This window comes from Lingula anatina, chromosome 2 (genome assembly GCF_051362555.1).
Source record: "Lingula anatina isolate TDL-2025a chromosome 2, LinAna3.0, whole genome shotgun sequence".
Taxonomy (NCBI): Eukaryota; Metazoa; Brachiopoda; class Lingulata; order Lingulida; family Lingulidae; genus Lingula; species Lingula anatina.
In genome coordinates this window covers 26,559,660-26,587,650 of record NC_141768.1, presented here as the reverse complement: position 1 = coordinate 26,587,650, position 27,991 = coordinate 26,559,660, and the positions used below count along the sequence as shown (strand labels likewise).

The 27,991-nt window shown below is 35.0% G+C and overlaps 1 protein-coding gene and 1 long non-coding RNA gene across 6 annotated transcripts; both read left to right on the top strand.

Annotated features, from left to right (window-relative positions):
- Positions 1-64: 64 nt before the first annotated feature.
- Positions 65-27,161, top strand: LOC106177057 (tyrosine-protein phosphatase non-receptor type 21). Of its 5 annotated transcripts, none has more exons than XM_087003894.1 (21): positions 115-196; positions 299-448; positions 2,408-2,834; positions 6,031-6,200; positions 12,187-12,284; positions 12,641-12,711; positions 14,010-14,168; positions 14,489-14,577; positions 14,989-15,076; positions 15,618-15,700; positions 15,983-16,039; positions 16,659-16,704; positions 17,530-17,581; positions 18,058-19,715; positions 22,214-22,339; positions 23,174-23,392; positions 23,664-23,792; positions 24,093-24,161; positions 24,581-24,740; positions 25,395-25,552; positions 25,971-27,161. In XM_087003894.1, the coding sequence occupies exons 3-21, from the start codon at positions 2,658-2,660 to the stop codon at positions 26,097-26,099; spliced, it is 3,738 nt and encodes a 1,245-aa protein (XP_086860020.1). In that variant the 5' UTR covers positions 115-196; positions 299-448; positions 2,408-2,657; the 3' UTR covers positions 26,100-27,161. The 5 variants fall into 5 exon arrangements, with proteins under 5 accessions (XP_086860019.1, XP_086860020.1, XP_086860017.1 ...); XM_087003891.1 differs by having other exon boundaries at positions 299-470; XM_087003895.1 differs by having other exon boundaries at positions 147-196; positions 279-448.
- LOC147763506 (uncharacterized) lies at positions 9,271-11,218 on the top strand. Its single transcript, XR_015332775.1, has 2 exons — positions 9,271-9,711; positions 10,348-11,218. It is a non-coding gene; the product is annotated as an uncharacterized LOC147763506 (long non-coding RNA).
- Positions 27,162-27,991: the final 830 nt, after the last annotated feature.

Genomic DNA, 27,991 nt, shown 5'->3' with positions numbered 1-27,991 from the left:
AAATATCACATAAATATTAAAAAGCTTTTTGCTATTGAGATAACAACTCGATGTAGATAAATCCTTTAAACACGATGACTAATTGCTAACTTTGCGACAGTCATTGAAGAGTACTTGCTATCAACGACCATTTCGATAGGTCAGCATTCTTGACCTACATACGTCATCGAATACTGGAATCCCCTCCTAATTTTCGGTGAGTAAATCCAACATTTATTGTACTTTATAACAACCGGAAGCACGTGAGTTATTCAATAGATGACTGAGTAAGTAAATAGACCATATTTGTCATATCTAGATTGGAATCCCGACAAGTGGTTGAACTTAGAGGTGAAGGATTTTACAGCTCGCAAGACCCAAGTACCACTAAACCGTCGAGCATTGTTCAGCAAGCCAAGCACTGCAGCTGTGGTTTTCCAAATTCTAATTCTACTTGACAGTCTGCCTGGTAATCGTTTTAATATTTAAAGGTAATTTCGGTAAGGTTAACCCTTCTAATAAATTTGTTGATGGCTGCTTCTAAGTTTTAACACAATAAGCATTATTATTATTATTATGAAATATTGAAGCATCGATTTATAAACGACTCCAAACTGAAGTTTAAGCCAAGCTGACCACGGGCACATTCATCTGTAACTGTGTCACCTTAATCAGTTGATATGAACAAATCCAGCCCATACAACCTGGAAAGTCAAAATGGAGTGAAATCATCAGTAAGATGTTGCTCAGACCAAGTCTGTCTTTACTAGAAGATCCAGGTTACAGCAATGTTTTCATATGTTCAGATGCAAGCCAATAGTTCATTACAGCAGGCAAAATTAATTGCTCTTGCCTTGGGAACATGGCAACAGCTTGAAGAAGGGTTGTGCTGTAGAGATCATTAAAACATACCAATTCGATGTAAAAAGAATGGTCCTGTGCCATTTCAGAAAGTCTAGTTTATGATTGCAAATCCAGTTGGGTAAAGTTATTGTCAATTTTTTTAGGACAGAAGCAGGTTATAGTCTGTGGTGTAAAACCCAGAGTCCCAGGATGAAATGAGAAACCAGAGGAGTGTTAATACACTATATAGGAATATTTTGTGTATTTTATCAAAATTCGAAAATATTGTTTATTATATATACTGTCAAGTATACAGTACTTCTGAAAAACGCTGTTATTAGTATGTTTAAATTATTAAGTACTGCAGTATTGCATGAACTGCCAAGTTCATGTGCCTGATCACTGCTTTCAATGCTAGATATAAAAGACAAATTATCAGATTATTAGAAATCATTGTTTTGAGATGAAACATTGTGATGATTCCTGAAAATTTTTGTATATGATAGTCTTTACTGGTAGACGGTAGTTTAATTAAAATGCATACAGACCAAAAGCATAAACATTATTATATAATTTCTATTTTGATACCTTCTGATTTTAAGCATCAGAGGTACACGGATTATATTTCTTATCATTAGTTTAGTTATATTGCAATGGTTTTGCTATATAAGGGAACAAATTTGTGTTATTTTATTTAAATTCAAAAATACGCAAGTGATAAATTATCATTTTGATAAATAGAGATATCACAATATGAAGGCCAATGCTTTGAACACAAATGTTTACATCAAATACATGAGGAAATCCCCTGTTAGCCGGGCTCATCAATTTTCTGACTTAGGCTTAATAGTGGTAATTTACTAGTAAGAGACTTGTGCAGTGCAGACTAGTGAAAAATTGCTTGGGTTTCTATTCCTGAAGTGTCTGAGTTACAGGAACACCCTGGTAAATGTGTTCTGTCTGGTCTAGTCCTTGGTACAGGTGAAGCACAGTGAATGTCTAGACATTTAAACTGCTGACAAGTCATACTCTTCAACTCATTCAGAATTATGCTGAAGACTTCCTTGCAGAAAGAAAAAAAAAAGACCCTCTGCTCTTTGCTGAATATTCCAAAATTCTATACCTCTTCTGGTTTAACATTGCTATTACAGATGAAATCACTTAACCCTTTCCTCTGTATTCATGTTATTATATGCTAATCCAGAATAACAACTTCCTAATTAACACATCTGATTGATAATTGAGGAACTGCATGATATAATTACCCTGTGTTATTGTTGTGTTGTTTGGACTGAGTTAGGAAAGATATTTTGGTTGGTAATTGAATCTTAACTGTTGCTGAACATGTCATGTTATTGCCATTTTATTCCAAAATGTTATATATATTAACTTTTCTTTAAACTGAGTTTGTTGTGGGATATTGAGTAGCAAAATTGTTTTACATTTACTTCAAGTTACTTTTTTGTAAGGAGTTCTTCTAATGGATCAGGTGGACTGATGAGTGATTTCAGTGACGTAGGTATTATAATTTGATCATTTTTATGGTAAGGGACGAAAAATATAAACCTTGTTCTTTTATTTTCAGACTGCAGTGAAATATCTTTACTTCTACATATTTTGGAGCAATCAACACAGCACTGGATCAGGAACATACCAATCCTAACAATGTGGGATTGACCTAAGTGCTTGTAAGAATTCCCTCTACAGAGGTCACCTCCCATAACTGCTGTTTTTAATCATAAGATGTCATTTTATATGATGGGAACTCCATTGTTCAACATCTGAAATGGTTTTTGGCTGGCTTCTCACTGAAACTCTGAGCTCAAGAAATCAGGATGCCATTTAAATGGACGTTAAAGAAGACCAAGAGATACAACGTCTCTTCCAAAAACCAATTTGTGGTCAGCGTACAATTGCTGGACAACACGCTGATTGAATGTACTCTCACTCCGGAGAGCCTGGCCCAAGAATGCCTGCAGAGCATTGCACAGAGGATCGAACTTACAGAAGGAGTAAGTAAACATATAGTTTATTCTTTGTAACATATGCATCCACTTGGGTGGATGAAAATGACACTATAAATGTAATATCAAATGAGAGTGCTATTAACAAATTACAATGTGTATGACTACTAACTTACTTAAGACAATGGTTTAAGCCAAGTTACTATTACTATGTACTACTCAATTGTGGATAGGTGCAGCACTGTCTTCTAGATCCCTTCTAGCAAAAGCAGAGTATGAGTTGTTTTCCCACCAGCTTTATTACCTCAACTGGGGAGATATCATAACAACTGTTTTCTGAACAAACTATGATCTGTGCTGTGCAGGGTTCTTTCATTCCCTCAGTGCTTATGATGGCATTGGCAAACTCTACCCAAGCATACCTTTATAAAGAGAGGCTTATTTTTGTTGAAGGCAACTTTTGATTTCAGTGATATTTTTGAGTCATCGTTTTCCGACTGGGGGAGAAATAAGAAAATGCAATGCATTTATGAATGCTTTTTAAGTTCACTACGGTTTGTGCCTGTGAAGAAGCCATGACTTTGAAAACAATTTCCTTTTTGCTAACCCAGTCTGATTTATTTCAATTATTTTTAGCTTTAGACTAAGACCCCATTTCCATAGGTTTTAGATCGATCTATCCCTGTGGGGAGTCTCACTAGATTACTGTCAGCTTAGCCGGCTTAAGCGTCTTTCCCGCCTACTAAAAGCTGTAAAGGGGTAATTAACTATGGTGCGCGCTCAGCTGACTGCAATTTAGCATGAACCCCCAGGGAGTTAGGTCGATCTAAAAAGGGTAGTAAGCGATTTTTAAATAGCTTTTATCCTTCGGCAGTAACTATTTTTAACTCTAACATGTAATTTTAATTTTCATTTTTTATATTTCAATGGCGCTACTACAGGGCAAAAGATTCCCGATTTTATACATTTGTATTTTATTGGCTTAATAAATTATTATTATTATTATCTTAATCCCTGGATCGATCTAAATCTCTGGGAATACACCCTAATATACTGTATTTTCATATGTTTATGCTTGTAATACCTTTCGGGGAAAGATTTAAATTCATTCAAACAAAATAATGATATTAATAATTAAATATTTACTTTTATCAAACTTTTTAGTATTAAACAATATGTATGTATTTTCACATTTCTTGACCAAAAATATGACATTCATATATTGTACACTCTTCTATTAATCATGTTTATTTTCACACAATTTACTTGGTTTTCAAATAAGACTGATAACATATTTGCTGTAACCTTAGTTCACTTTATCAGATAGCAGGTGATTATATAGATATATAAAAATGTGATAAGTACAGCTGCTATGCTTTTGGTATTTGGTTTCACTGACACTAGCAGTAAACTAAGAGCACACCCATCTAGATTCAGTTGGAATTTGATTTCCCAAGTAATACTAATGTGATTAGGGAAAAGGGGCATGGGTAGGGTTTCTTGGAAATGATTTAATTAGTCACTTGTATTCTCCTGAGTGCATTTAATTTATACAATATTGCTACTGGTAGGTAGATTTGAAATGTATTGTGGGTAATGGAATTATAGCAGATGAATGCATTATAAGCCAAATGCATTGTCCATGAAAATAAGGCTATTAATTAATACAGATTATTGTAGTCAGTTTGATGAGATTATTGGGAACTTTAAAGAAAAAATTTCATACATTTTGAAGATTTGTCTTTAGACGTATTGCCTGTCAGTTATATGTCATCTTTGGACTAGTAAAAAGACACAGTAAGCCTAGAAATAGTTTTAAAATTTGCCATATATACATTAGCATTTTTGTGTTTGGAACTGAATTATAACCTCTCAGCACTGTCTTGCTACAGTGCAGGATTATTTTCCAAACCATGTCATATGAGACCAGTATTTATAACATCCCCAGCTAATGCTGTGTTAGAAAATAATACCTGCATTGCACATGTCTAAACAACCCAGACAATTTTTTTGTAACTAATGAAACCAATAAACTTGCCAAAGCTTTCACATTTATCACTGTGCATTTAAATAGTGGCACTGTCTTCATTATTATGTCACTCTCCTTTCTGGAAATATGGTTTTCTTTGTAAAGTAAAGGAAAATGATTCAGAACACCACTTCAAACTAACTATCACCTTTATCACTGGACAATAAAATTTGTAAGGACAACAGTATTATTTATGGGCTTTACTCAGGTGTAAAATGTGGTACCTCATTTAGGCCATTAAACTTCATGATTATATTAAAATGGATTAGGCTTGTGCATGGATATCATGTGGCATTTGCTGTGATGCTAAAGTTAGTTATATAATATCTTATCTGATAATATCTTTATTATTTGAAATATTTCTCCACACTATTTGGAGTATCACAACACGGGCTACTTGCTGTACAAAATGTGTTGTCAGCCTAACCACACTGGTATCAAAAGTAGGCGGAAAGCATCAACCAGAGCCCCAAAAAATCATCAGCCACATATCTTGTTTGCATATTAACGCCTACTAGAACATTTTTCCTCTGCCTCTAGCTCCGGCTTATAATTGATTAAATCAACCATAGGGGAGCTTGTACTACTGAATGGTTTGCAGCAATAACTGACATTTTGCTGAACCACTGTTGGTTTTATATAAGGGCATGAAAAGACAACTTTCTATAACATGTAGCTGATAGACTGTGTTAACTGTCTGGGTGTATTTAAAAACCGAGTCATTACTATCTCCATGTATCTGAGCAGGGGCACACTTTGGCTGCTGGGTGTGCTGATCTCCTCTACAATGGGGTCAGTGTTTCAAAGTGGTCTTTTGTCCTGTGAATCACTGATGATAATGCAGGGAAAGGTGTTCCCTGCTAATGATAATATGCTCGGACATATATCAGGAGATGAATTATTGCTAGTAGATGCATCAAGGCATTTATCAACACACCAAAAATGTGTACTAGTAGAAATCTACTGTATATGATTGAATTGAAGCTAGTTATTCATAAGTTCATTATGTTAATCAATGAACCTATATGAAAAATCAGTGTGTTGAGAAATTTGATATGAAATGAAGTTAAATATCATTGCAATTTTCTAGTGAAACAACATATTACACATGATTAACAGTAATGAACCAGATCCTCTGATATTCTCTTCATTTTCTAATCACCATTTTTAACAGTAATTAAACATGCTCTTTCAACTTTTCTTTTATATATCCAGATGCAGTATTTTGGGTTGAAGTATTTGAACAAGCAGCACCAGTTTCGGTGGGTGGAGCTGGAAAGACCGCTGAAGAAACAGCTGGACAAAACTGCCCTGCACCCACTGCTGTACTTCGGTGTGGTTTTCTATGTGAACAATTCGCACAAGATTCAAGATGAGATGACCAGGTAAGTATACGTATATGTGCATTTTTTCCCAAGACATAATGATAATCATTCACAATCAAAAGCAAAAGAAAACTTTTGGTTGATAAACATTGGAAATGGTAAAAATCTAAAGGAGAGAAGAACATGAATTTATGGTAACTTTTCCTGTTTTCCCCTTTATGCCAAGTGGGCACTGAAACTTGTGTACAAATTAAAAAAATAAACACGAAATTCATGGATGCATGTATCTTGTTACAGTTAAATTGCAGTGTTGGGGAAGGGGGGGGGGGGTTACAGAACCCTGAAGATGACGGACAGTAAATACAAAAAGCTTTTTCATCCACAGCTTTCACTGTTCATCGATCTAGTTTCTTTTGCAGCACAAACATATTTTGCACTGCTCAACTGATTGGAAATTTTGGGTATTTGAGGACTTAATAAATAAACATAGAATAAAAAGAGTTAATAGTATTTTTCTTGCCAAACTGCAAATAATCCGCATTCTTTCCACAGTCTGAGTCTTTTTACTGAGAGTTCAGGTGGCTGGTTTAGTCACCAGACCATGAGGTTGGAATAATTACGCGCTCGTGCTCGAGTTTTATCTTGTCTCAGAATCTACCACTTTTCACAGTTGAAATGAGTGCTTGCTGACAAGAGGGCAGACATCTAGGGGCTTGAATGTTGATAGATGGTTGTACTCCTACCTGCTGCAGGCTATACATATACAGAAGTCTAGCTGTACATTGCAGTTAAACTCCCAAGTTCATTAATGTCACTGCGAAAAGATATGAAGGTCGTTGAAATGACGTAGAATGCTGGTTGTATTTAATGATCTACACATGTGGCTAAATGTGCTGTGTTTGAGGCCTTGAGCTGCATTTTTTTAAAATTAATTTATTATTATTAATTTTATTATTATTATTTATTATTATCATTATTATTATTATTTTATTATTATTTTATTTTTTTTTGAAAGCAGATGTTGTTGCTTAAATTGATTAAATCTCACTTTTGATGCAGTTGCATCTGTAAAAATATATCCTCAATGTCATCATTTGAATTTGTTAAGACAACTCTTACTGATTTAACCCTCAATCACCTTTCAGGGGCCTCGCAGGCCCGGACCCATGTATCTTTTGCTCTCTCTTCGTTCGCATGAGGTTTTGAGCCTGTTCCTTTCATGTAATCCTCAAGCAACTTATACCCCATCAATGGATAAATAATTAGTTTTGAAATAATTTACAACATATGTAGAAATTAACTTTTCCAAAAGTTAGTCCCATTTCCTGGAAACCGGGCCTCTGAGGCCCGGTCGCTTGATAATTTTACTTCCACATGGGATAAATAAGTCCATGTTACCTCAAATAGCTTTGCTATAAAATGTTTTACACAAGCAATATCACGTGTGCTATGACTATCAGTATGGTCAATGAAATCTGCCTGTGAAAGATTCAAGACCTGGAGAAATTATTATTTATGAGTAATCGGTCACCTTGGTCACCTGATATGCAGATATCAGTTTAAATCTATCATTATTACATACCTGATAGACTGCACTACCTTTGCGAAACTTTCCATTTTGAGAAAAAAAAAACTTTTTCTGCATTTTCCATACACAGTGTATATTCATGCACCCAGGTGGAGGTTAAGGGAGCATGGGACTGGTGTAACATGAAAATCTGACTCCCCCAGTCAGATTTTCATAATGAAAATCTGACTCCCCATGAAAATTTGACTCCCCCACCACAAATGTTCATAAATCTTATTTTATTTGAGTATATGACTGTGATATTGTAGTATGTAAAATGGAGGATACTTTGGCACTTTTTTTTAAAGTTTGCAGGTGAATATTTTCATGAAAAAAGTATGAAAATTAAAAATGTGCACTTAACCGCCCATTGTCTCCCCTTTGAAAAAGCTATTTATTTGATATTGGATGATCATTTCTACATCTTTCCTTTAAATTTACTTTATGAAGATTATATTGGAAATATTTGAAAGTTTGATGGTAAACTATTGGGTGAAAAAACTAAAAAAAAAAAAAAAAACATGAAAAATAGAAAATTAAAAATGTGCATTTTATCACCCAATAACTCCCCTATGAAAAAGCTATTTATTTGATATTTGATGATCATTCTGACATCTTTTCTATTAGGATACTTTATGAAAAATATATTGGAAATATTTAAAAGTTTGATGATAAAATAGTGAGTGAAAGAATGAAAAATAAATCATGAAAATCTTCATTTTTATACCCATGAGATTTGGATTCCCATAAAGAAAAAGACCTATTTTATATTCAGTCACCATACCATTGTTTTCTACACAGTTTGCACAGAGATGTACATTTTGTTATTATTTGAAAGTTTGGTGGTGAAAATTTTGGTGAATATTTTTAAAACATGTATTCATCTTACTACCTGTAGGTTTTGCACTTCCATGTCAAAATGCTACATTTTTAACTCAAGAAATTGGCCCCATCGCCTTTTTACTGAATTCTTCTTATATAGCATACCCAGTATTTTACCATTCAAACTTTCAAATATTTCCAATATATTCTTCATTAAGTATCCTTAAAGAAAAGATGTCAGAATGATCATCAAATATCAAATAGATAGCCTTTTAATAGGGGAGTCATTGGGTGTTAGAATACAAATCTTTAATTTTTCTTATTTTTCATGTGTTTTTTTTATTATTTTTTTCACCCAATTTTTTAACCATCAAACTTTCAAGTACTTTCAATATATTCCTCATAAAGTATCCTCAAAGAAAAGTTGTCAGAATGATCATCAAATATCAAATAAATAGCTTTTTCATAGGGGGGTCATTGGGTGTTAGAATATAAATCTTTAATTTTTCTTATTTTTTAATGTGTCTTTTTATTATTATTATTTTTTTCACCCAATTTTTTAACCATTAAACTTTCAAGTACTTTCAATATATTCCTCATAAAGTATCCTCAAAGAAAAGATGTTGAAATGGTCATCAAATGTCAAATAAATAGCTTTTTCATAGGGGAGTCCTTGGGTGGTAAAATACAAATCTTTATTTTTTTTTATTTTTTCATGAAAATTTACACCTGCAAACTAACAAAAAGTGCCAATGTGTCCTCCATTATGCATACTACAAGATCATAGTTATTTACTCAAATTAAATTAGATTTTTGAATGTTTTTTTGGGGGAGTCAGATTTTCATGGTACACCGGGCCTCTGAGGCCCGGTTTCAGGGTTTACGTAGGGTTCCATTTCCTTGTGGATGAGGGTTAATAACCTTGCGCGCGTTATACGTCACAGGTCTTGCGTAACTACCCACGTGCTAAGATTTTTCCCTTGGGGGGGCAGCAAGCGGCCATTTTGTACAGGAGCAATGTATAGATGGGTGAAAACGATACGTTGTTTTTAACCAAAAACGATGTCCCCGGGGCGAAACTGCCAACACCAAAAGTAAAGGAGCATACCAGCGTTGTTATGAAACGATGTGGTTAGCCTGTCAGTGACGAGTTAGGGAGAAAAGAGCAGCACTGATAGCAAGGTACTGTATACACGTGAACCGGCAAAGTTAATGATGATTTCATGTTGCAAAAGCATAATTAAATGAGTTAGTTATTTTCCAAACGATATTATTTGAATAGCAGATACGTAAATCAAACTAACAACAATAAACATTTTTGATGACATTGAAAATCAAAACCTGCGGTGCACGATAGGTTGGGGAGGACACTGCCACAGCAAGTAATTTAATGCATGAATTTTGTTACACAACACCATATGCTTGTGTCATTGTTAACTCTGTGGTATTATTACTCAATTTACTGCTCAAATTAATACCTGATACTATTTCTCAGGCTACCAAGTACAAATCAACTTATTTTGTGGCAATTGACCTCCATGTTCCATCTTGTGTGCAGGTTGTTTATTATTATTATTATTTGTTCAAGCACATTTTAATAAAGTGTCTATGCTTTAACAAGAGAAATTTATGCTGAAGTTTAAAAGATTAAATCAACAGTGGTATGTACAATTAAAGCTATTAATTTGATTATGCATATTTGATTTTCAATTATCTTGATTATCATATGAGGTTTCTGCATTTTTCTCTTGCCCTCGAATCAATATCTAACAAGTAAATTGATAGTGCTTTATTACAATTTTTGCTTTATACTTTCAGATGTAAAAACTGTGTAGCAGTTGGTAAAGCTGTAGAGATTGATGTGAGCATATAGATCAGCAGAAATGGTATTAGAGAAACTAGGAGGACAAGACATAGATAATGTACTAGTAGATCCATCATCACAGCAAGGATAGACGGTGTGATCTTGTCCCTGAAGCTATGCCACAAGTTTTCAAACTGGTTGAGTCCTTACTAAGACAAGCTGCTGCGGTGCGAATCGCAATATGTTCATTCAGGTTATACATGGCAGATTTATGACAAAAGAGACCTTCACAATATACTTCAAAGAAGTTATTCTTGCATCTATGCCTCATCAAAAGTACACAGTTACAGTGACTAGAACATTGTCTGCAAATAGTGAGGCAGTGAAGGCTGCAAGGTGCCATTGTTTTTCAGTATTAAGAATGACAGTATCTGTTATTTATTTATTTATTTTTATTTCTCATTTTTAATGGGAGGGAGACTCACTTTGTTCTTTCTATGCCCATTCAGTTAAGGGTTGATGGCAATATATGGTAAATCTGTCATGCCTGTATGTAGAATTTCTCTGGCTCAAATTTCTACATTTATTGGGTGCATTATGAAGTTTCCTGACTGATTAATGAGGTTACTTGTAGAAATATCTTGCTTACACACATTTTGTGATATTTTTACTACTTTATACATATGATTATTCACATCTCATCAGTGGTGTGTGAAAGGTACTTGGTATTTGCATTTTAGAACTGTAGATCTGTGTACCAGCAGGGTTATATTTCATATATCTGCGAATGTTTCTTAAAATAAGCTTCATGTTTGATAATTAATTGGTTTGAAATAAATAAATAAATAACCCAAATAAAATCAATTCATTTTATATTTCACATAATTTGTTTTTATTATTCTTCTAAGCATTTAATCATAACATCTCCCATCATTATACTGTTATTGTGTAATAACATTGAAAGTTTCCAAGTTTTTATTAACAGGTTAATGCTAACGTATTACAAATGAATGTAAGCATAAAAGCATATTTCCTTACTCAAATGTGTCAAACGTACCACTGGCATAATACCGGTAAAGATACAGGTAAAGATGACAGCATTGATAACTGGGTTTACAGCGCTGTTAGTGCAGCTTGGTTAGCGTCAGATTGTTATCTGATAAAGTTTGCTACTAGTACCTGAGAACAAAAGGTCTGGCACTTGACAATCAAGTTGATAAAATCACAAAACACCTGTAGAAAATAGAGTATACCCTGTACCTGCCCAACATTGATTTGTTCAGATTCTTGACTAAGGGGTGCGTTACAGGTGTCAAGGGCCAAGACTTGAACTTAGGGGTTTGGCATGTCACTGGGCATTACCCCCGATTTCTGTCCAAATCTAATAAAGCCTCAGTTGCTTAACTTTCTCCAAATTTCCAATATCTACAGGTTGTGTTGTTTAATGCCTGGGGTCTCTTCTCTGGCGGCGGTTAATTGGGGACACCTGTGCGGCCTGTCAACGCACCTAGATTCACTTTTGCCGGTGCCACATTTTCAATTGCCGTAAATATCAAATTCATGAATAGAATAAGGAAAAATGACAGTTATGAAAAAATGTTTGGAAGTACCTGTCACCTTCGCCACAGTAACCATATGGGCTGTGATGCCCCCCCACCACAGGCGACACCTTGCGGAGCAAGCGTGCGTAATCCAGGGTGCAACTGAAAATAACCTTGACGCGCGACCTTATTAAATAAAAATTGACAAGCAGTAGCAGTGTTAGATTTTGCCTGTTTTTGAGTCATCTTTTTCCGACAAAAAATAAACATTAGGTTAATCATGAATTCACTGGATTGCTGTTTTTTTTCCAGGTACCAGTTCTTCCTACAGATTAAAAATGATGTAATAGAAGGTCGCATAGCCTGTGCCCCTGAGCAAGCAGTGCTTCTGGCAAGTTACAGTCTACAAGGTATGAAATAGCTGAACAACTGAAACTTCTCTTTAGACAAACCACAGCTTCTAGTCATGTTCCTTGGATTTTACTGTGGCAGTGGCAAATACAGGGATGAGATTTTTTCCAACTATTGGCAGATTTCTGACTTTTTGGGAGCCAAAAATATCATTGGTCTAGTCAACCCCTCTGGACCCCATGCCATATTTTTTCTAATTTTTGCACAAAATGGCAATCTCATCCCAATAAACGGTAGTCATCAAGCAGGCTACTGAAAACTTAAAAGGTAATAGATCCCATTAATTCTATTGATATTTATTATTATAAATATACTGCTGTATGTATTGATTACAGAATTTTTCTTTCTCTTTAAGCTGAGTTTGGTGACCATGACTGTGACAGGCATAGCCAGGAGTACTTAAAAGAATATGTCTTACTACCAAAGGCAAGTATTTGAATTTCTAGGGTCAACCATGCTACTAGAAAAACTGTTTTCCTGGTATTTGCATTTTAAATTGCATTGTTTATTGTTAAGAATTCACAAAAGTGATAAATGTGATGTTAACTTGTATGCCAGGATTCAGTCTCTTTATGTACTATATTACTATTGGATAGATAATGTTCCAACTATTTTTATAAATTATTGAATATATTCTTTTTCTTGGCATGTTTGTGCAGCATAAACTTACAACTTGATGTAGATTAATGTCACACTAGTACAACATATAGGATAATGATCCAAAAATGAATGATTACACTGGTGACTTGAAGTAATTGATACAAAGCCCTGATTCATGAATTGCTTAATGATTTTCTGAACCTGTAATGTCAGGATTCCTGCTGTGGCATAAAGTAATCAGATCTATGACAAATTCAGGGTTCATTGTGATTGAGAGAACGTGATCTTTCTCAGGGTTTACAACAGCTTTGTGGATTTCTTACTCATCCCATTAATTTAGTATTTCATTTTCCATTTGACATCCACCCTTTCGTGTACGGTGAAAGGATTCACTAAAGAGAACAAAATATTATGCAAAATAACCAATAGCCTTCTTGGCCATGGCCGGTGACTTTCCTGCTGGGAGAACCAAAATTGAATTTTGGTCACTAATATTTTGTATCAGTATAACATTTCTTTGACTTATATCGACAAGAAATGACCAAAGTTAGCAAAGCATGAACTTGCTAGCAATTTGTTTTACCATCAGAAGAAGTTGAAATGGTTTCTGTGCAAAAAGTATTGTTTTTATGCGAAATAATAGTATATTGATGATTCTGGAACCAGTAAATTTTGAAGATCTGATAACTCCTGATAACTATTGGCAGGCCTGGCCCGAGGGAAAGAAGCACATCTGGAATAATGGAACTACAATTCTTGCCACATGCTTACAAATAAAATGTTTTGTCATGATGAAATCTTTGAAAGATTTTAATCTTTAAAAAGATAAATTTTTCATGTACTAATTATACTTGTGTAATATGCTATGGACAACAAAATAGATGTAAGCAAAATTATTTGCTGCAAAATTAGGGATTTTTTTACATGTTTTACTACTGAGGCCTTCTGAGCACATAAACATGAAAATTAAAATAGATATCTAAGACATTTTACAAATTGGCTGCAAGACGAGGTGTGCCATTGGAACCTCCCTAACAGTTTGCAGATACGTTGTTCTAGTTGTCACATGTGATGTACAAAGATGTTGATAATCAAACTTTCATGCCTGATGCCTTGTTTTACAGCATATGACCACGGATGAGCATGTTTTGGTGGGTCTCACACAGGAGGTCACCAACGCCCATCGCAGTCAGCAGGGCTTCCCACCAGTCATGGCAGAAATGGAATACATTAAATTTGCCCAACAGTTAGATGGCTTTGGACAAGAATATTACACTGCCAAGGTAATTTTTATTGTGTTTGTAAGGTTATGTGCTGAAAAAGAGAAAAAAAGTAGTTTGCTTGAAAGCCGATTTTCTTGGAATTGGCATTTTAAATTGCAATGTTTATTTACAAAAGTGATAAATGTATAATTATCCAATTACTTCGTAAATGCATGAATTGTAGGTAAAATCAACCTTTTTTTTTTTTAAACAAAATGTCTTGTTTGTGTACTGTTACACAACATGAGGATTTATTAGTAGATGTTTGACAGCTTCAGCATGCCAACTTTAGCCAGCTTTAATTTGTTTTTTATGAGAAATTTGATATTGTTTTTTCCAAGGATGACAGTGGCAAAGAACTTCTTTTGGGGACATCTATCCATGGCATCTATGTCAGACACAAGAGTGGAGAGCTGATCACCACTTATAGGTATTGATAAGATTGTTCAAAAAATCATTTTATGTGTTAAAATAATACATTCTTCAAATTATGAGCTGATCACTTCTTATAGGTATTGGCTGGATTTATAGAAAAATTATTTTATGTCTTGCAGTAATACATTCTTTAAATAACAGATAAAACTCAATGTTATAACCACTATTTTTATCATTCTTAGTTTTAAAATCGATGTTTTTAATATTTTTTAAAATGGAATATCTTTATTGTCTGATGGTAAAGGCAAACCTGTTACCTCGCTAAACGGCAGAAACATCATGAAAGATAGACTGTTGTCATAAGAAACCATTCAGTTTCCTTAAAATCAAATGTCTAACATTTATTATGTTCAAGCTTGGATTAAGCTTGTAGATTTTAAAAAGTTTGTTCTCATTTCTATTTCAGTTGGGAAGATGTTAAACAGATGTCTTACAACAAAAATTTCTTTCTTATACATCCTGAGAAAGGCACAAAGGCTCTCAAGTATATAATGGTGAGTAAAAGCAAATGGTCCTTGGAGATAAATGGATTTGTTTTGTAGTCTCATTTTCTTTAATGTCACTTTCAATATCTGTATAAACCAAGATATGAGCCAAATGTCAAAGAATTAATGGCGAGGTAAGCTTTTTCATTTTTGTCAAATTAAGATAGGAGACAAGTCTGTGTTTCTATGGTAATATTGATATTTGTCTTAAATTTGATAAAGCAACATTCCCCAGTTAGGGTGAGGTCACAAAGCATATCTGGAGTTGGATCTAGCTACTACAGTAATCTTACATTGGCCAAGGAAGTTCAATTTTTTATTATTGAGTAATCATCGTAATAGTACATTATTCATTTTGGTTTTTTATTTATCTTTTCATTTGCCTGTTTGTTTTTTTTTGTTTGTTTTTGTTTTTTTTTTTTGGTTGTTTTTTTTTTGTCTTCCTCCGAAACTAAAGCCCCATACCACATATTCCTGTCATATATTTTAAAACAAAAACAGCATCTTAATCTTTAATTATTAAAAAATTTGTTGCCTAAAAATATTTTAGGAGGATCAGGACACTGCCAAATACACTTGGAACATGTGCGTGCAGCTACATCAGTTCTACAAGGTGGTAGGACCAGAGGTCAAGTAAGTTGACGTACTGATTAATGATCTATATAGTAATCAATTGGCAAATATTTCCTTGGCCTGATTTTGCTCTAAGATTGGTATTTTATATCCGTGCAAGTAGGTTATGAGGTGTAACAGCATGATATCTCTATCTCTGTGATTTAAGAAGTGAGGATACTGTGTCCGGGTTGATTCATGTTGTTCTTCTCTGATTTTTTTTATTTTAGCTGAAAACTTGGAACAATCTATAGTGTAATGACCTTTTTTGTTAACTTGTATTTATGTGTGACATATTTCTAGAATCAGTGAAGCCACTGAAGAGAAAGACCTATTCAGAAGAGAAATCCAGTCTATTCCGTAAGTATTTAAAGAACAGTAACCATGAATAAGCACTACTTAAAAGAGCTTGTACCAATTTTTCATATGTAGGAGGCAACTGATATTTCATGCACTGCAAGCACAGTTTAAGGCATAGAAGATGCCTTTCAATGGGACAATTATTGCGTTGCTCAAATTTTGTGAAGACGTGTAATTATCCAAGTATTTCATAAATGAATAAATAATAAATAAAATCAAGGTTCTTTTTAACAAAATGTCTTGTTTTTGTACAGTTACACAACAGGAGAACTTATTATCAGTTATTTTTCCCTTCATGAGAACAAATCTTAAACCTGAAAATATCAGGAGAAGTTCTTTATTTTTCTGAGAATGTGTCAGCTTTAATATGATTTAATATGATTTTGATGAGAAACGTGATATTGTATTTACCAAGTTTTCTCGAGATTTGCAGTAATCATTGATGGTATTCAGTGATAGCTCTAGTTGTCTCTAACATAAGGTATGGTTAATTAACTGTAATTAGATTTTCACTCAGGTAATCACAAAGGGTGGGATAATAAAATGTAATCAATCATTCTGGTTGACAGAGCATTAGATATTAATTTAGTATGAAGCAGTTTCATTTTCTTTTTTTCAGTGACATACAGCAGAGTGTTCAACAGCACGGGAAAATTCAAGACATGGTAATTTGTTTTGTTTGTTTGTATATATACATGCTGTATAAAATAACTCATTAATGACATACAATTATGACCTAGATTTTATACAGGTGCTTGAGATCTGCTTTTAATCACATAGGCCAGTGCAAAAACCAGTCACTTTTGTTAATATTATTTACTGTCTTTGGCGAAGTAATCCCTGTAAATGCTGACCAAAAGCACCCACTTCTTGCTAGACTTTCATCCAATCAGTGTTTTCACCAAACTATGGTGAAAGATCTTAAAAACATGGATTCTATTGGCTCAATAATCCAGGTCTAAACGAAACTGGTCAGAGGTAACTTGAAACGATAAGGGCATGCTATAGTGAAAAGGTTTGTTTCAAGTTATTTTTGAAGCTGAGGGTGACCAAAGGACATTTTAAATGCAAATTTATCAGCTGCTCTGTCATATATAAATATGTTAGAATTTGTTGTTGAGCATCTAATTCTCACACCATCTGGACCAATTATACTTGATTGTCCACAGCTGTGCTACAACAAGAGATCTTTCATAGTTCATACCAGTATTTTAAAGTTTTTGCAGTTTACACCATTGATCATATACATCCGTGAAAGCCTTTGAATGACTGCACTTAATTAATTAATTAGTTTGGCTTGGATTGATTGAAAAGATATCAAAATGAACATTTTAAAATGCGTTTGGGTGAGTGATATTTACATATTACGTCTTAGGGTCCTGTATCCTGTCTTAGGGTGTTATCTTCAGATAAGAATGGTATTACAGAAGTTTGCAGTGATATCTGATATAAGAAGAAATTCCATCTTTAATGTTTTTCTTTGATTTCAGGGAAATTCAACCCAGAAAGTTGTGATTTCTGAAGAACTTTATCAACACCAAGGTAAATACTACTAGAATCTTTAGTATTTCAAATATTTGACATTTGCAATTCGCAAAGTTTTAAATACTCTTTAAACTATTATTTATTCTTTAAACAATAGTGACAATTTGAAAGTTGTTTTTGAATATATATATAAGTTTATTTTTCCTATTCCTGTTCCTTCTAAGATAGAAAAATTTCAGAGCAATTTGTAGAATTATCTCAATTAAAGAAAGCAATAATGATAAAAATAGCCCTAAATGAAGTTTTAAATACATTAGATGTTCAATAGACATACCAACATAAAGAGATGTCTTAAGACAAAAGTTATAAATGATTTATAAATGGGCTTGAAAAAAAAAGGATAAAGAAATAAAACTTTATTGACAACAATTAATCATCTTTTTTTTTTTTCAAAATGATTTAATAGTAATATCATTTTTAAAAATTTGAAGTTTCCTGAAAGTTCAAATTTCCTCATTTCCACTCTATTTCAGATTCCACGCAGAGTGATCCCATGTCTCAGATGGAATACTTCAGCCACTCCCAGTACAGCCTGGATCAGAACACGGAACCTCCCACACAGGCCAACGGCCACGTCATGGCGGGCAATAACCCATACCAAATCCCTCTCACACAGACTTCCCAATCCCACCTGGGAGTATCACAAACTAGCCTGCAGGATCCCAGGCAGATGCTGCTCCCTGCCTACAGGCCCAGTCCTAGCTATGATCAGGTGATGCAGCAAAGGATGCTAGGCGGAAATATTGGAGACTCCTTGGTGTATTCTCACCCCGAGACCATGGCTTACAGCCAGCCTGAAATCCGAACTGAATCCATATATAACATGCAGGAGCAGTATGTGAACTTGGTCCGGGGGCAAGGGCACAGGAATGGACACGTGGTTATAAATAATGGTGGTGGTGGAGGTGGGGGCGGTGGGGAAAGGGGGAATGTTGTTGATAGGGTAAATAGCATGAACATGTACCCTGCAGTCAGCACGCCCGAACTGAACACCCAGGGGACACAGCCCCCTCCCTACTGCCCTCCTCACTTAGTGACAACAGACTCCAGTTACTGTTTCAAACCTCCCCCACCCTACCCCCGCCCCAGTCGGAGCACCCCCGATCTGGCCTCTCAGACCAATGCAAGGACTATCAGTGACAGCCCAGACCTGGTGTCTAGAAGGAATATCAATCCCAATGCTGTGCCCGCTCACCCTCCTCCAAGCTATGCTCAGTATCACAGCTTTGATGACCTGGCAACACAGGTAAGGGCAGGACAGACTTGTGAAGTCAGTGCCCTAGAACAGCACACGCTAGATCAGAATTTTGAAGATCAGCAGAACATGATTAATATTCATCATGGAGCAGCATTAGTGTCACAGACTGACCCACAGGTGGCAGCACCTGTGGTGACCACAGAGCCTGTGGCAGTGAATCACAAAATGTATAAAAGTTTTGAAAATCTGGCAGATCTTAAATTTGATGAGGTCCCTATTGAGTTCGAGGATGATGACGATGGTGAAGGGGGTGGAGAGAGGGAGCCACCTCCACCTGATCTTCTGGAAGAAGAAAGGAAAAGCAATGCCTCAGATGCAACTTTTCACGAACATTTTTCGGAACCTGAGGAGGAAACCCGACCACATGTGAGAGAAAGAAAGTCTCGGTCCAAGTCGGATCCTTCAGCTGTTGCCGTTCCTGCCCCTGCCCCCACCACAGCCATACGCCATAGTTACCACTACAGTGACTCCAGTCAGGATAGCACGAGTGCTATCACAAAGAGCATTAAGCCACCAGTCTTTGATGAAAGTATTGTGCAGCAGAGGGGCAGGGCTGCCTCAGTTGGGACAGGGGCTGTGAAATCTTCAGCGCAGCAGACACCTGAGGAAGCTGGTGCTAAGCGACAGGACAGTAAAGCGGAGTTCACAGTTGGCTCTGCTAATACAGCATATGACAGTGACAAAGAAAGCATACAGTGTTTGGATGTAACGGCACTGGATAAAGATGACGCCGGTGGTAGATCTCATTCCAAGTCCAGTTCTATTGATACTACGTCCTCTGGTCATGGGGTTCTGCAAGGGGGGCCTGGGCCTCTTGGGGATGTGAAGAGGAGGAGTAAGAAGAAAACTGAAATGGACAGTTCTGAAGATGAGGTAGGTTTTGTTTTGGTCTCTTTTTTGTGCTTTGAAGAACTCTTAGAGATTAAGTTTGATTTTGGCTTATTGTTTGATAGTACAATAGGTATCAAGTTCTCAAGCTGTTTTCAGCATATTTGTATTAGATGTGTGGTATTTGCATTGATGTTGTTTTTAACAATTTTTTTGTCCTTTCACTTTTATTATGTACTGCTCCAACAAAACCACTTTTTCTCTCAAATTTCTTACCCTATTTATCTATATCAGTTACGTACTACGGTAGCACAACTTAATTGTGTGCAGTTTTTAGTAATGTAATCTAAACTGATTACTTTTTCAAGTGTTAAACATAATTGGGAAAGCTTAAGGGGCATAATATAATAGATGGTATAAGTTCCTGTTTGTGCTGTTGGCTTACACATATTGTTATAACAATCACTGTTGATTACATATGTGGAAGGGCAGTTCTCTTGGATGTCACAGCTGGTGATAAAAGTTGACATGACTTAGGTATAAAATTTTGATATTTCTAATCCTGATTTTTTCTGTGTATTTGAAATTATGCTCAGTGATGCGTGAGATCACAGTTAGAAAAATTATTTTTATATTTAATTGCAAAAATACATTGGCAATGATGGTAGAGGTTAAATTCTGTCAAAGCTATTTGTCATGAATCAGATGATCAATTATTTATAGTTAAAGTCTGTGATCACAGCTGGATTGGAAATCTGTTTGCTGTCATATTGAGAGAAGTATAGTTTGTCTGGTGAGGATTTGTACATGAGTGCTGGTCTCTCTATTACCTCAGCTTGGGACACGATGGAAAGAATTTCCTTCTGGCTTTCTTGAAGCAGACATCGAGTTACTATGTGTAAGACTTATCATATAGTTTTGACAGTTTTTTTGGGGGGGGCATGAAATAATAACTTAAAAAGCAAAATGATTCTGTTGGTTTTCTGTGATAGTAGGGGGTTGCAGTGCATAATTTGACTGTCTGATGTGAGGAGAAAATTGATGTTAACCAGCAGTCTACAAGGGTAATAGTTGTAGTGCATTGTTGCTTGGCATGCCAGTGCGCTGCAGACTTCATGGTTGTGATATTTGATATCCTTCGCCCAGCTCCCTGTGTGAAATAAGTCTGAAATTGTTTGCAGATTCTTTTAAGCTGGCCCAGTTAGCGAACAAGTCATGCACGCGTGTCTGCAACGAAATAGTAGGCCAACACTAGGTGCTGCTCTAAATCAGCTGTTTCTATTTTTTTATCGGGACTGGAGCTATTAGTGGGTAGGTTGAATATACTTTAAGTCACACTTAGCTTACTATTGTCTCAGCACAGTCAGGTTATGAACTCTTGTTGAAATATATCTTAATGTGGATGTCCTTGGTGAAGCAAAAGAGGTCAAGTGAGATAAAGGTATGTTGAGGCACTTTAGATTATCTACTGGTTGTAAATATTAGATCATGCACCTACGCAGGTGACATTGATGTTTTGGTCGGTTTACTTGTTAAGGTTTAAGAATATAGAAAGTTATTTGGAGAGAAAGACATTTGGACTTTTTAAAGCACATTAGCTAGGGCAAGGATCATTTTATAATGGCAGTTTGGGATTACTTATATATGTATCAACTGCTGTAGAAGAAAAGTGATTTAAACATGTAAGGTGATGTTGTCTTGTCACATTTCAATTGGACAGCTTCAATTATTGACAGGTAGGTTGAAAAGACTTCTTTTGAATGTGGGTCAAAATTCAAAAGCCTTATTGGTGATCTGTTTGTTATTTTTTCCCTCTTCTCATCTGAGATCTATATTAGTAAAATGCTGTGGGAAAGAAAAGTTGATCAATAAAGGACTGAAGTGTGCAGTGTGATGTAATGGGGGATTTGTTGACCCAGACAAATCAAGTTACAGAATAATATTAAAATTCAGACAGCGCTGCTATTTTTCAGACTTCTTACAGTTTACAAGGGTCCTAGGCACTCCTTCTTTAAACAATCGAAGGCCTCATAACAAATTCCAAGAAGTCTCCTTTTTCACAGTAATTTAGTTTACTAGCAGTATTTTGGGCACTAATGTTATTTCCATCAGGAACAAATGCTCAGAGTAGCCTGACTGTGATTGGATTAACTTTCAACACTTTTTCCATGACAAGTATGTGTATACACTTACTTAAGGGTCAGCCATATTTGTACACTGTAATATCACTGCAAACAGAAGCCACAGCTTGGCAAATGGCTCATTTTCACCAAAAGTCATTTCTATCGAGGTATTACTATGGTTTTGGTTTACCAAAGTAATTTGACAGACTTCTGTTTTGTATTTGATGGGTAAAAAATGATTGTATTGGACAAGAAAAGACTTGGGCTAGCTAGCATGAGCATAAACCTTCAACTGGAGATAGAATTTCAGACTGTTATGGTGTTGACTTTAGTGAAGTAGATGTGGTGGTTATCACTATGGGTGGACTGAAATGGTAACATTAAGTTATTTTAGTAACACTTAATATATATATTTTTCAGGACTCTGAGTTGAAGCACAGAAGTATTGGCCCCCTTCGCCTGGCTGCGATGAATGGGCTTACAGTGTCAAGGCCAACACTAAAAGCACAGCAGAACGATGAAGCCAGGGCTCCCAAGGATGAAAGAGTAAGTGAACTGTTTTTTTTTTTTTATTCAAATACAAAGTATGTCTCTTTATGTAAACCTCCCCCCTCCCCCAATCATGCAATTTTTTTTTCAATCATAAACAACTAATGCTGAAGGAGTAGAGAAAGCATTTCTTGGTGCAGTCTTGTGTATGCAAACAGTACTACAAAAATGTGACTGTATTTTCAGTTTCAGATAACATCTGCCTTGCTTTTTAACGTGGCCCACTTTCACCAACTTGAAAAATCAAAGTATGTGTAAAAAGTATTCAGAAATGTGTTACTTCACTCAAGATGATGTCACAATTGAACTTGTTTTTCAGAAATAAACAAGCCCTGTTTTGCATGTCGATATTTACTTGACCTGAAATGAGCTTCAGTTATGCACCACGAAACAAAAAAAGGTGACAGGCATTCCCCTCCCCCAAAAAAAATCCACACACCCAAAATTGCTCATTAGGAAATTTGAAAACCACAAAATGTTTAATATTGTTAAATGTTTAGCAAAGTTTCACTGAGACTGGCAGTGCATTTGATGCTGTAATGTGAAACAATTCCCTTCCTTGACAGGTCTTTTCGCAACTTATGATGGGGCAAATTTTCACTGACATATCATTTATTATAGTTGATGAGTCAGAAGGAACAGAATGTTTGTCTGTTGTGAGAGCAGCATGGTGTTGCTATAGCCAGATAGTTATATAATAAATCATTTTTACAATGTGTAACCTTCCTATACTGCTTATGGCTGTATATAATTTCTTTACACTAAAAAGTTAGATTGAAGTCAGTGCCATGTGAAAGTTTTTAAAAAGTACCATTAAACGTCTATTTTCAGAGAAAAATTTTAGAGAACAAGTTAGAAGAGGGTCAAGTTTTTGTTGAGTACGAAAAACTGCCAAAGAGAAAGGCTAAAAGCGATTGCAGCACTGCGCTTAAAGAAGAAAATACTGACAGAAACAGATTCAAGGATGTGGTCCCATATGAAGAGAACAGAGTGAAGTTAAAACCCACCAAGGAGAACAAGACTGGATATATCAATGCATCACATATTAAGGTGAAATTTTTAACGATTTGTCTGTTGCATATATTTTTTCCAAAATGAATTGTGCAGGGGGAACACAAATGGAGATTAAATTAATTAATTAAATGTGCGGATTTAAGTTAATTAAATATATATACCAGTTATGGAATTTATGTGCTGTAGCCGAAGATAAGGGAGGAAGACTCCATGCTTTTTAGTATTTGTAAAATGAAGAAGTTGCATTTGCTCTAGCATGGAGAGCTACACAATGTGATATCTAATAATTGTGTTCTCCATACTGTAGCTGAAGATTAGAAAGGAGGACTTCTGGTACATTGCCACCCAAGCTCCAATGGCTAAAACTGCAGGTGATTTCTGGCAGCTTGTGTGGGAGTGGGACGTCCAAGTGATATCCATGTTGACTGAACTAATGGTACATTTGCAGATTTTATATGCATAATTTTTTTTCCTTTGAGTATTTCATCCCCAAAAATTGTTGATTCTAACTGATTTTTTAAAATAAAAATCTCAGAATTACTATCATTACTGTTATTTATTGTGATACATATTAATTTTTTTATACATTGATTATTTTTAATTCTGCGATGAAATCAAATAGCTTTATCCTGCACTTATTGTTGAAAGTGTAACAATATGAGCAATCCTTAACAGGTGAAATATGTTTGAAATGATCATATAGCTTTAAAAAGTCTTAATTAACTTTATCTTACAGGAAGCTGGAAAAGAAAAATGTTTCCCATACTGGCCAGATAAGCCAAATGAAGTACAGAAGTATGGAGAGGTGAGATTTGTGGGGTTGCATTCTTTGAGTATTGGAATTCAAAGTTTTTTTCCAAAAATTGAACTAAAAATTGAATCAGTATATGTCCTTTCAGCATGGAAGGAGTCGCTTAGAAAACACCATTTCAGGAAGCTGTTCCTTTGGATGAGAAATTAAATGTTCCAGTACTGTAACCGTTTAATTGCTTTCTGTAGTATGCCTCATTGTTGAACAAATCAATTCCCTCATTCAGTGTTGTATATTGATTTATGAATTGTACATATTTTAAATATTTGCATGTTGTTAATGAGGGGTACAACCCAGGTAGGTCAGTCTTTTAAGAATATTATTTGATCTGCATCAGATTGTTCTCATTTTTTAATCTCATCTCTTGTGCAGTCTTGTCATTATTGACTCCTTACCCTTGTGTTTCTTTACAGTATGAGGTGAAGTTTAAGTTTGCCAATGATTCCTTGTGTTATGTGACCAGTAATTTAGAAGTAAGGCATGTCAAGTCCAAACAGACCAAGACTGTCTGGCACTTACAATACACAGACTGGCCTGACCATGGATGCCCAGATGACATATATGGGTTTTTATGTAAGTACATATGTTTATAGCATGAAATTTTGATTTCAGAGTTGAGCCCAATTTTCAGTTGTGATTTTTTTTGTAGAACCAGCCCCAGTTGTTATTCTAGTTCTGCCAATAAATTAATATGCACAATCTGTGTTTTTAATGTGAAAAGAAACCATGTAAAGTTTTATCATTTTCTGTTATCCTTATGAACCATAAGAAAAAATCCCAATAATTTATTTTTCTCTATGCTCAGAATCACAAAATTCAGCAATGGACATTTGCACAAACTGGAGCAAACATGATTAAATCAAGATATTGTTTTGCTTGATCTTATACAGTGGTGGATGTAAAAAAAATGTCCGAATGTGGTGTATATGGCAAACATGCATGTTATGCAAAATACCCCTTACCTGGGTCTTTTCTCTACATTCACTATAGCAGAAGTCAGAAACGCCACTCTTCAGTATATCACAGGTCCTTTAAATATCATTTACATAATAAAAAACCAATGTTACAGTATGGTTTTAACAGAGGAAAACTTGCCTATATAAAAACCAAGTGACTGCCATATGTATGTTTTCCAGACCTGGTCAAAATGAAGACTAAATTATAGTCATGAAATTTTTTGTTTGTGCTTTGTTGAAATGACTGGTGTCTCTTTTTTCTTCGTGACAGCATATCTTGATGAAATTGAGTCTGTACATAGACATGCCCTGGGAGAGAGGACGGACAGCTACAGGACACCCATCCTTGTCCACTGTAGTGCTGGGGTTGGCCGGACAGGAGTGGTCATCCTCACAGAGGTCATGAAGGCTTGCTTGGAATTCAATGAGGTAATACATTCAAGTAGAATAAAAAAAACCAGTCGTGTTATGTAGGTTTCCCATGTGAAGAAGACGTATTTCTCAAATAAATTGCTTATATTTATCTTGTAATGAATTACAAAATATGCATATATAGTAAATTTGATAGTATTTTTAGCACTGTCAACTTTTGTCCATTTCTGCATGTTACAGCAGTGAAAGTTAAAATTGTTTACAGCCACTTGTAGTGAGCAGCTGTTCAGTAATGGAATTTTTTTACATGTGTCATTCTGAAGCAATTCAGAATTCATTAAATAAGTAATTGAGGGGGGGGGGGGGATTATGACCCATAAGAGCAGTTACATGATCTATAATTATTATTGTCAATAATTTATGAGAAAAAGTGATAAGATTTTGAAGAAAGAATTGTTTTTGTTATCTGTTACAGCCAGTGGATATTCCTGGGGTTCTGACCAAGATCCGTGAACAAAGAATGCACATGGTGCAGACTGTAGGGCAGTATGGCTTTGTCTACAAGACCCTGATACAGTATTTGAAAAATTCAAGACTTATTTAATGCCATTTTGCCATGGAGGTCAATGTTTTTGATCTGATTTAAAAAAAAAGAAAACGATGAACACAAAGATTATGACAGGCACTACAAATCGGTGATTCAGTTCCTTATGAAGAACAAACTGTATATATTTTTATTAGGAGATGCATAAAACTTGGATTGCTCTATATACAGAATGTTGGGATTCTTATCAAGCCATCAAGAAATATATTTATGTGACACTTAGTAAGTAGATTGGAGAATCCACAGTTTATGGACAACCAAAATATTTTTATAACGCAGTTCTGAGGATGCCAAGCTTGAGGCAATGGTGCAATATTTTAACTGTATGTCTGTGAACTGTTCACGATAGGAAAAATGCGGAGGAACTTTCCAGTCTTAAGAAACTTTTTTTAACAAATAAAATTATATTTTGCATGCTTTGGTTTAAAAGCATTGAGGTGATATGGAATGAGAAATGGATTGTGAAATAAGTTTGAAGCGGAGTTAAATGTTATCCTCCTTGATATTTCAGCAAATTTTTTTTGTACACTGTGCTCTTGGTTTGAATAATAGAAGGACAATGTGCTGAATACTGTAGATAAATATTTTAGCTATTATTATTAAGAATTGATGCAATTTCTGTGTCATATTCAAGTATTTATTTGTCTCAAAGTCATAAGATAGTTTGTTTTGATAGTACATTTTGCAGGCTCTTTTGTGTAGTTAAACCAAATTGGGGTTTTCTCTTTGACAAGAATTTGTTTAAAAACTAGCTTTGTCCAAGTCAGGTCATGAGAAGTATTCATAGAATATATATGGTGTTATCTTATTTTGTGATTCAGAATCTGTATACTGTGGTTTGTTCCAGCCCTGGTTTTGGTTTACTATTTGCATAGAGGGATTTAAGTGATTTGCCAGCTATGTGGACTACTGTATTGTCTTCAATGAGGGCCTGTTTTTATCCAACCAAATTCTTGTGTGACAAAATGCTTGTTTACTTCAGTGCTTGGACATTTTATGCACTTATTTGTCAACAATCATAAATTATATCTATAAAGAGTCCAAGAAAGATCACAAAGAAAACAGGTGTTGAATATTTGCTTTATGGTGACCCCCTTCCCATTGTTTTCCTTATCCCAATGCTCAAACACAAATTCCTTTTTTTTTCTGAAATATTTTATTTTATGATCCTCACATGGACATTCACTTAACCAGCACAACAAAGTTGTTTACTGTTGAAAACATCACAGGATGGGGGGAAACTGACAAGAAAGCAAAGCCAATCAAATCAATGCAAATTGATCACGTGCGAAAGCTGCCATATTAAATGGTGTGATAATAAAGATAGAATTATAAGTTTACTGCTAAAGCAAATTTCATGTTCAATAATCAACTAATATTACACCTCATTACAACTGCCTCAGATGGACATCTCTGATTAAATAAAGTAGAAATTAGCCACCAGACTGGGTAATGTTGATACAACATTCCTATACATTATATGTTTATGCTTTTTATCACGGGACTCTAACATTAATCTGAAACTGGCATTTTGTTCCATACACTATACAACATGCAGCACTACAGAGGCACGCTGAAGAAAATTGCACAAAATTGGTGGACAGGTAAAATATTCACCTTGTCTTCACATTTTTATATTAAATAAAGAAAAAAATGTCCTACTAATTGGCTACTTGATTGCATAAATATTGGATTTTCATAATGAAATTGTGCACAATAGTTTTTCTTAATGCTGAGACTTCAACTTGGACTATGTAAAGGAAACGATCCTGAATTCCTTGATAAGCACCAGCCTATTTCTTACTGAATTTTATGAAAAATGGCATCGTATTACAGAAATGAATTTAAACACGAGGCACAATGAAATAATCCTCGCAAAGAATGAGGGTTAA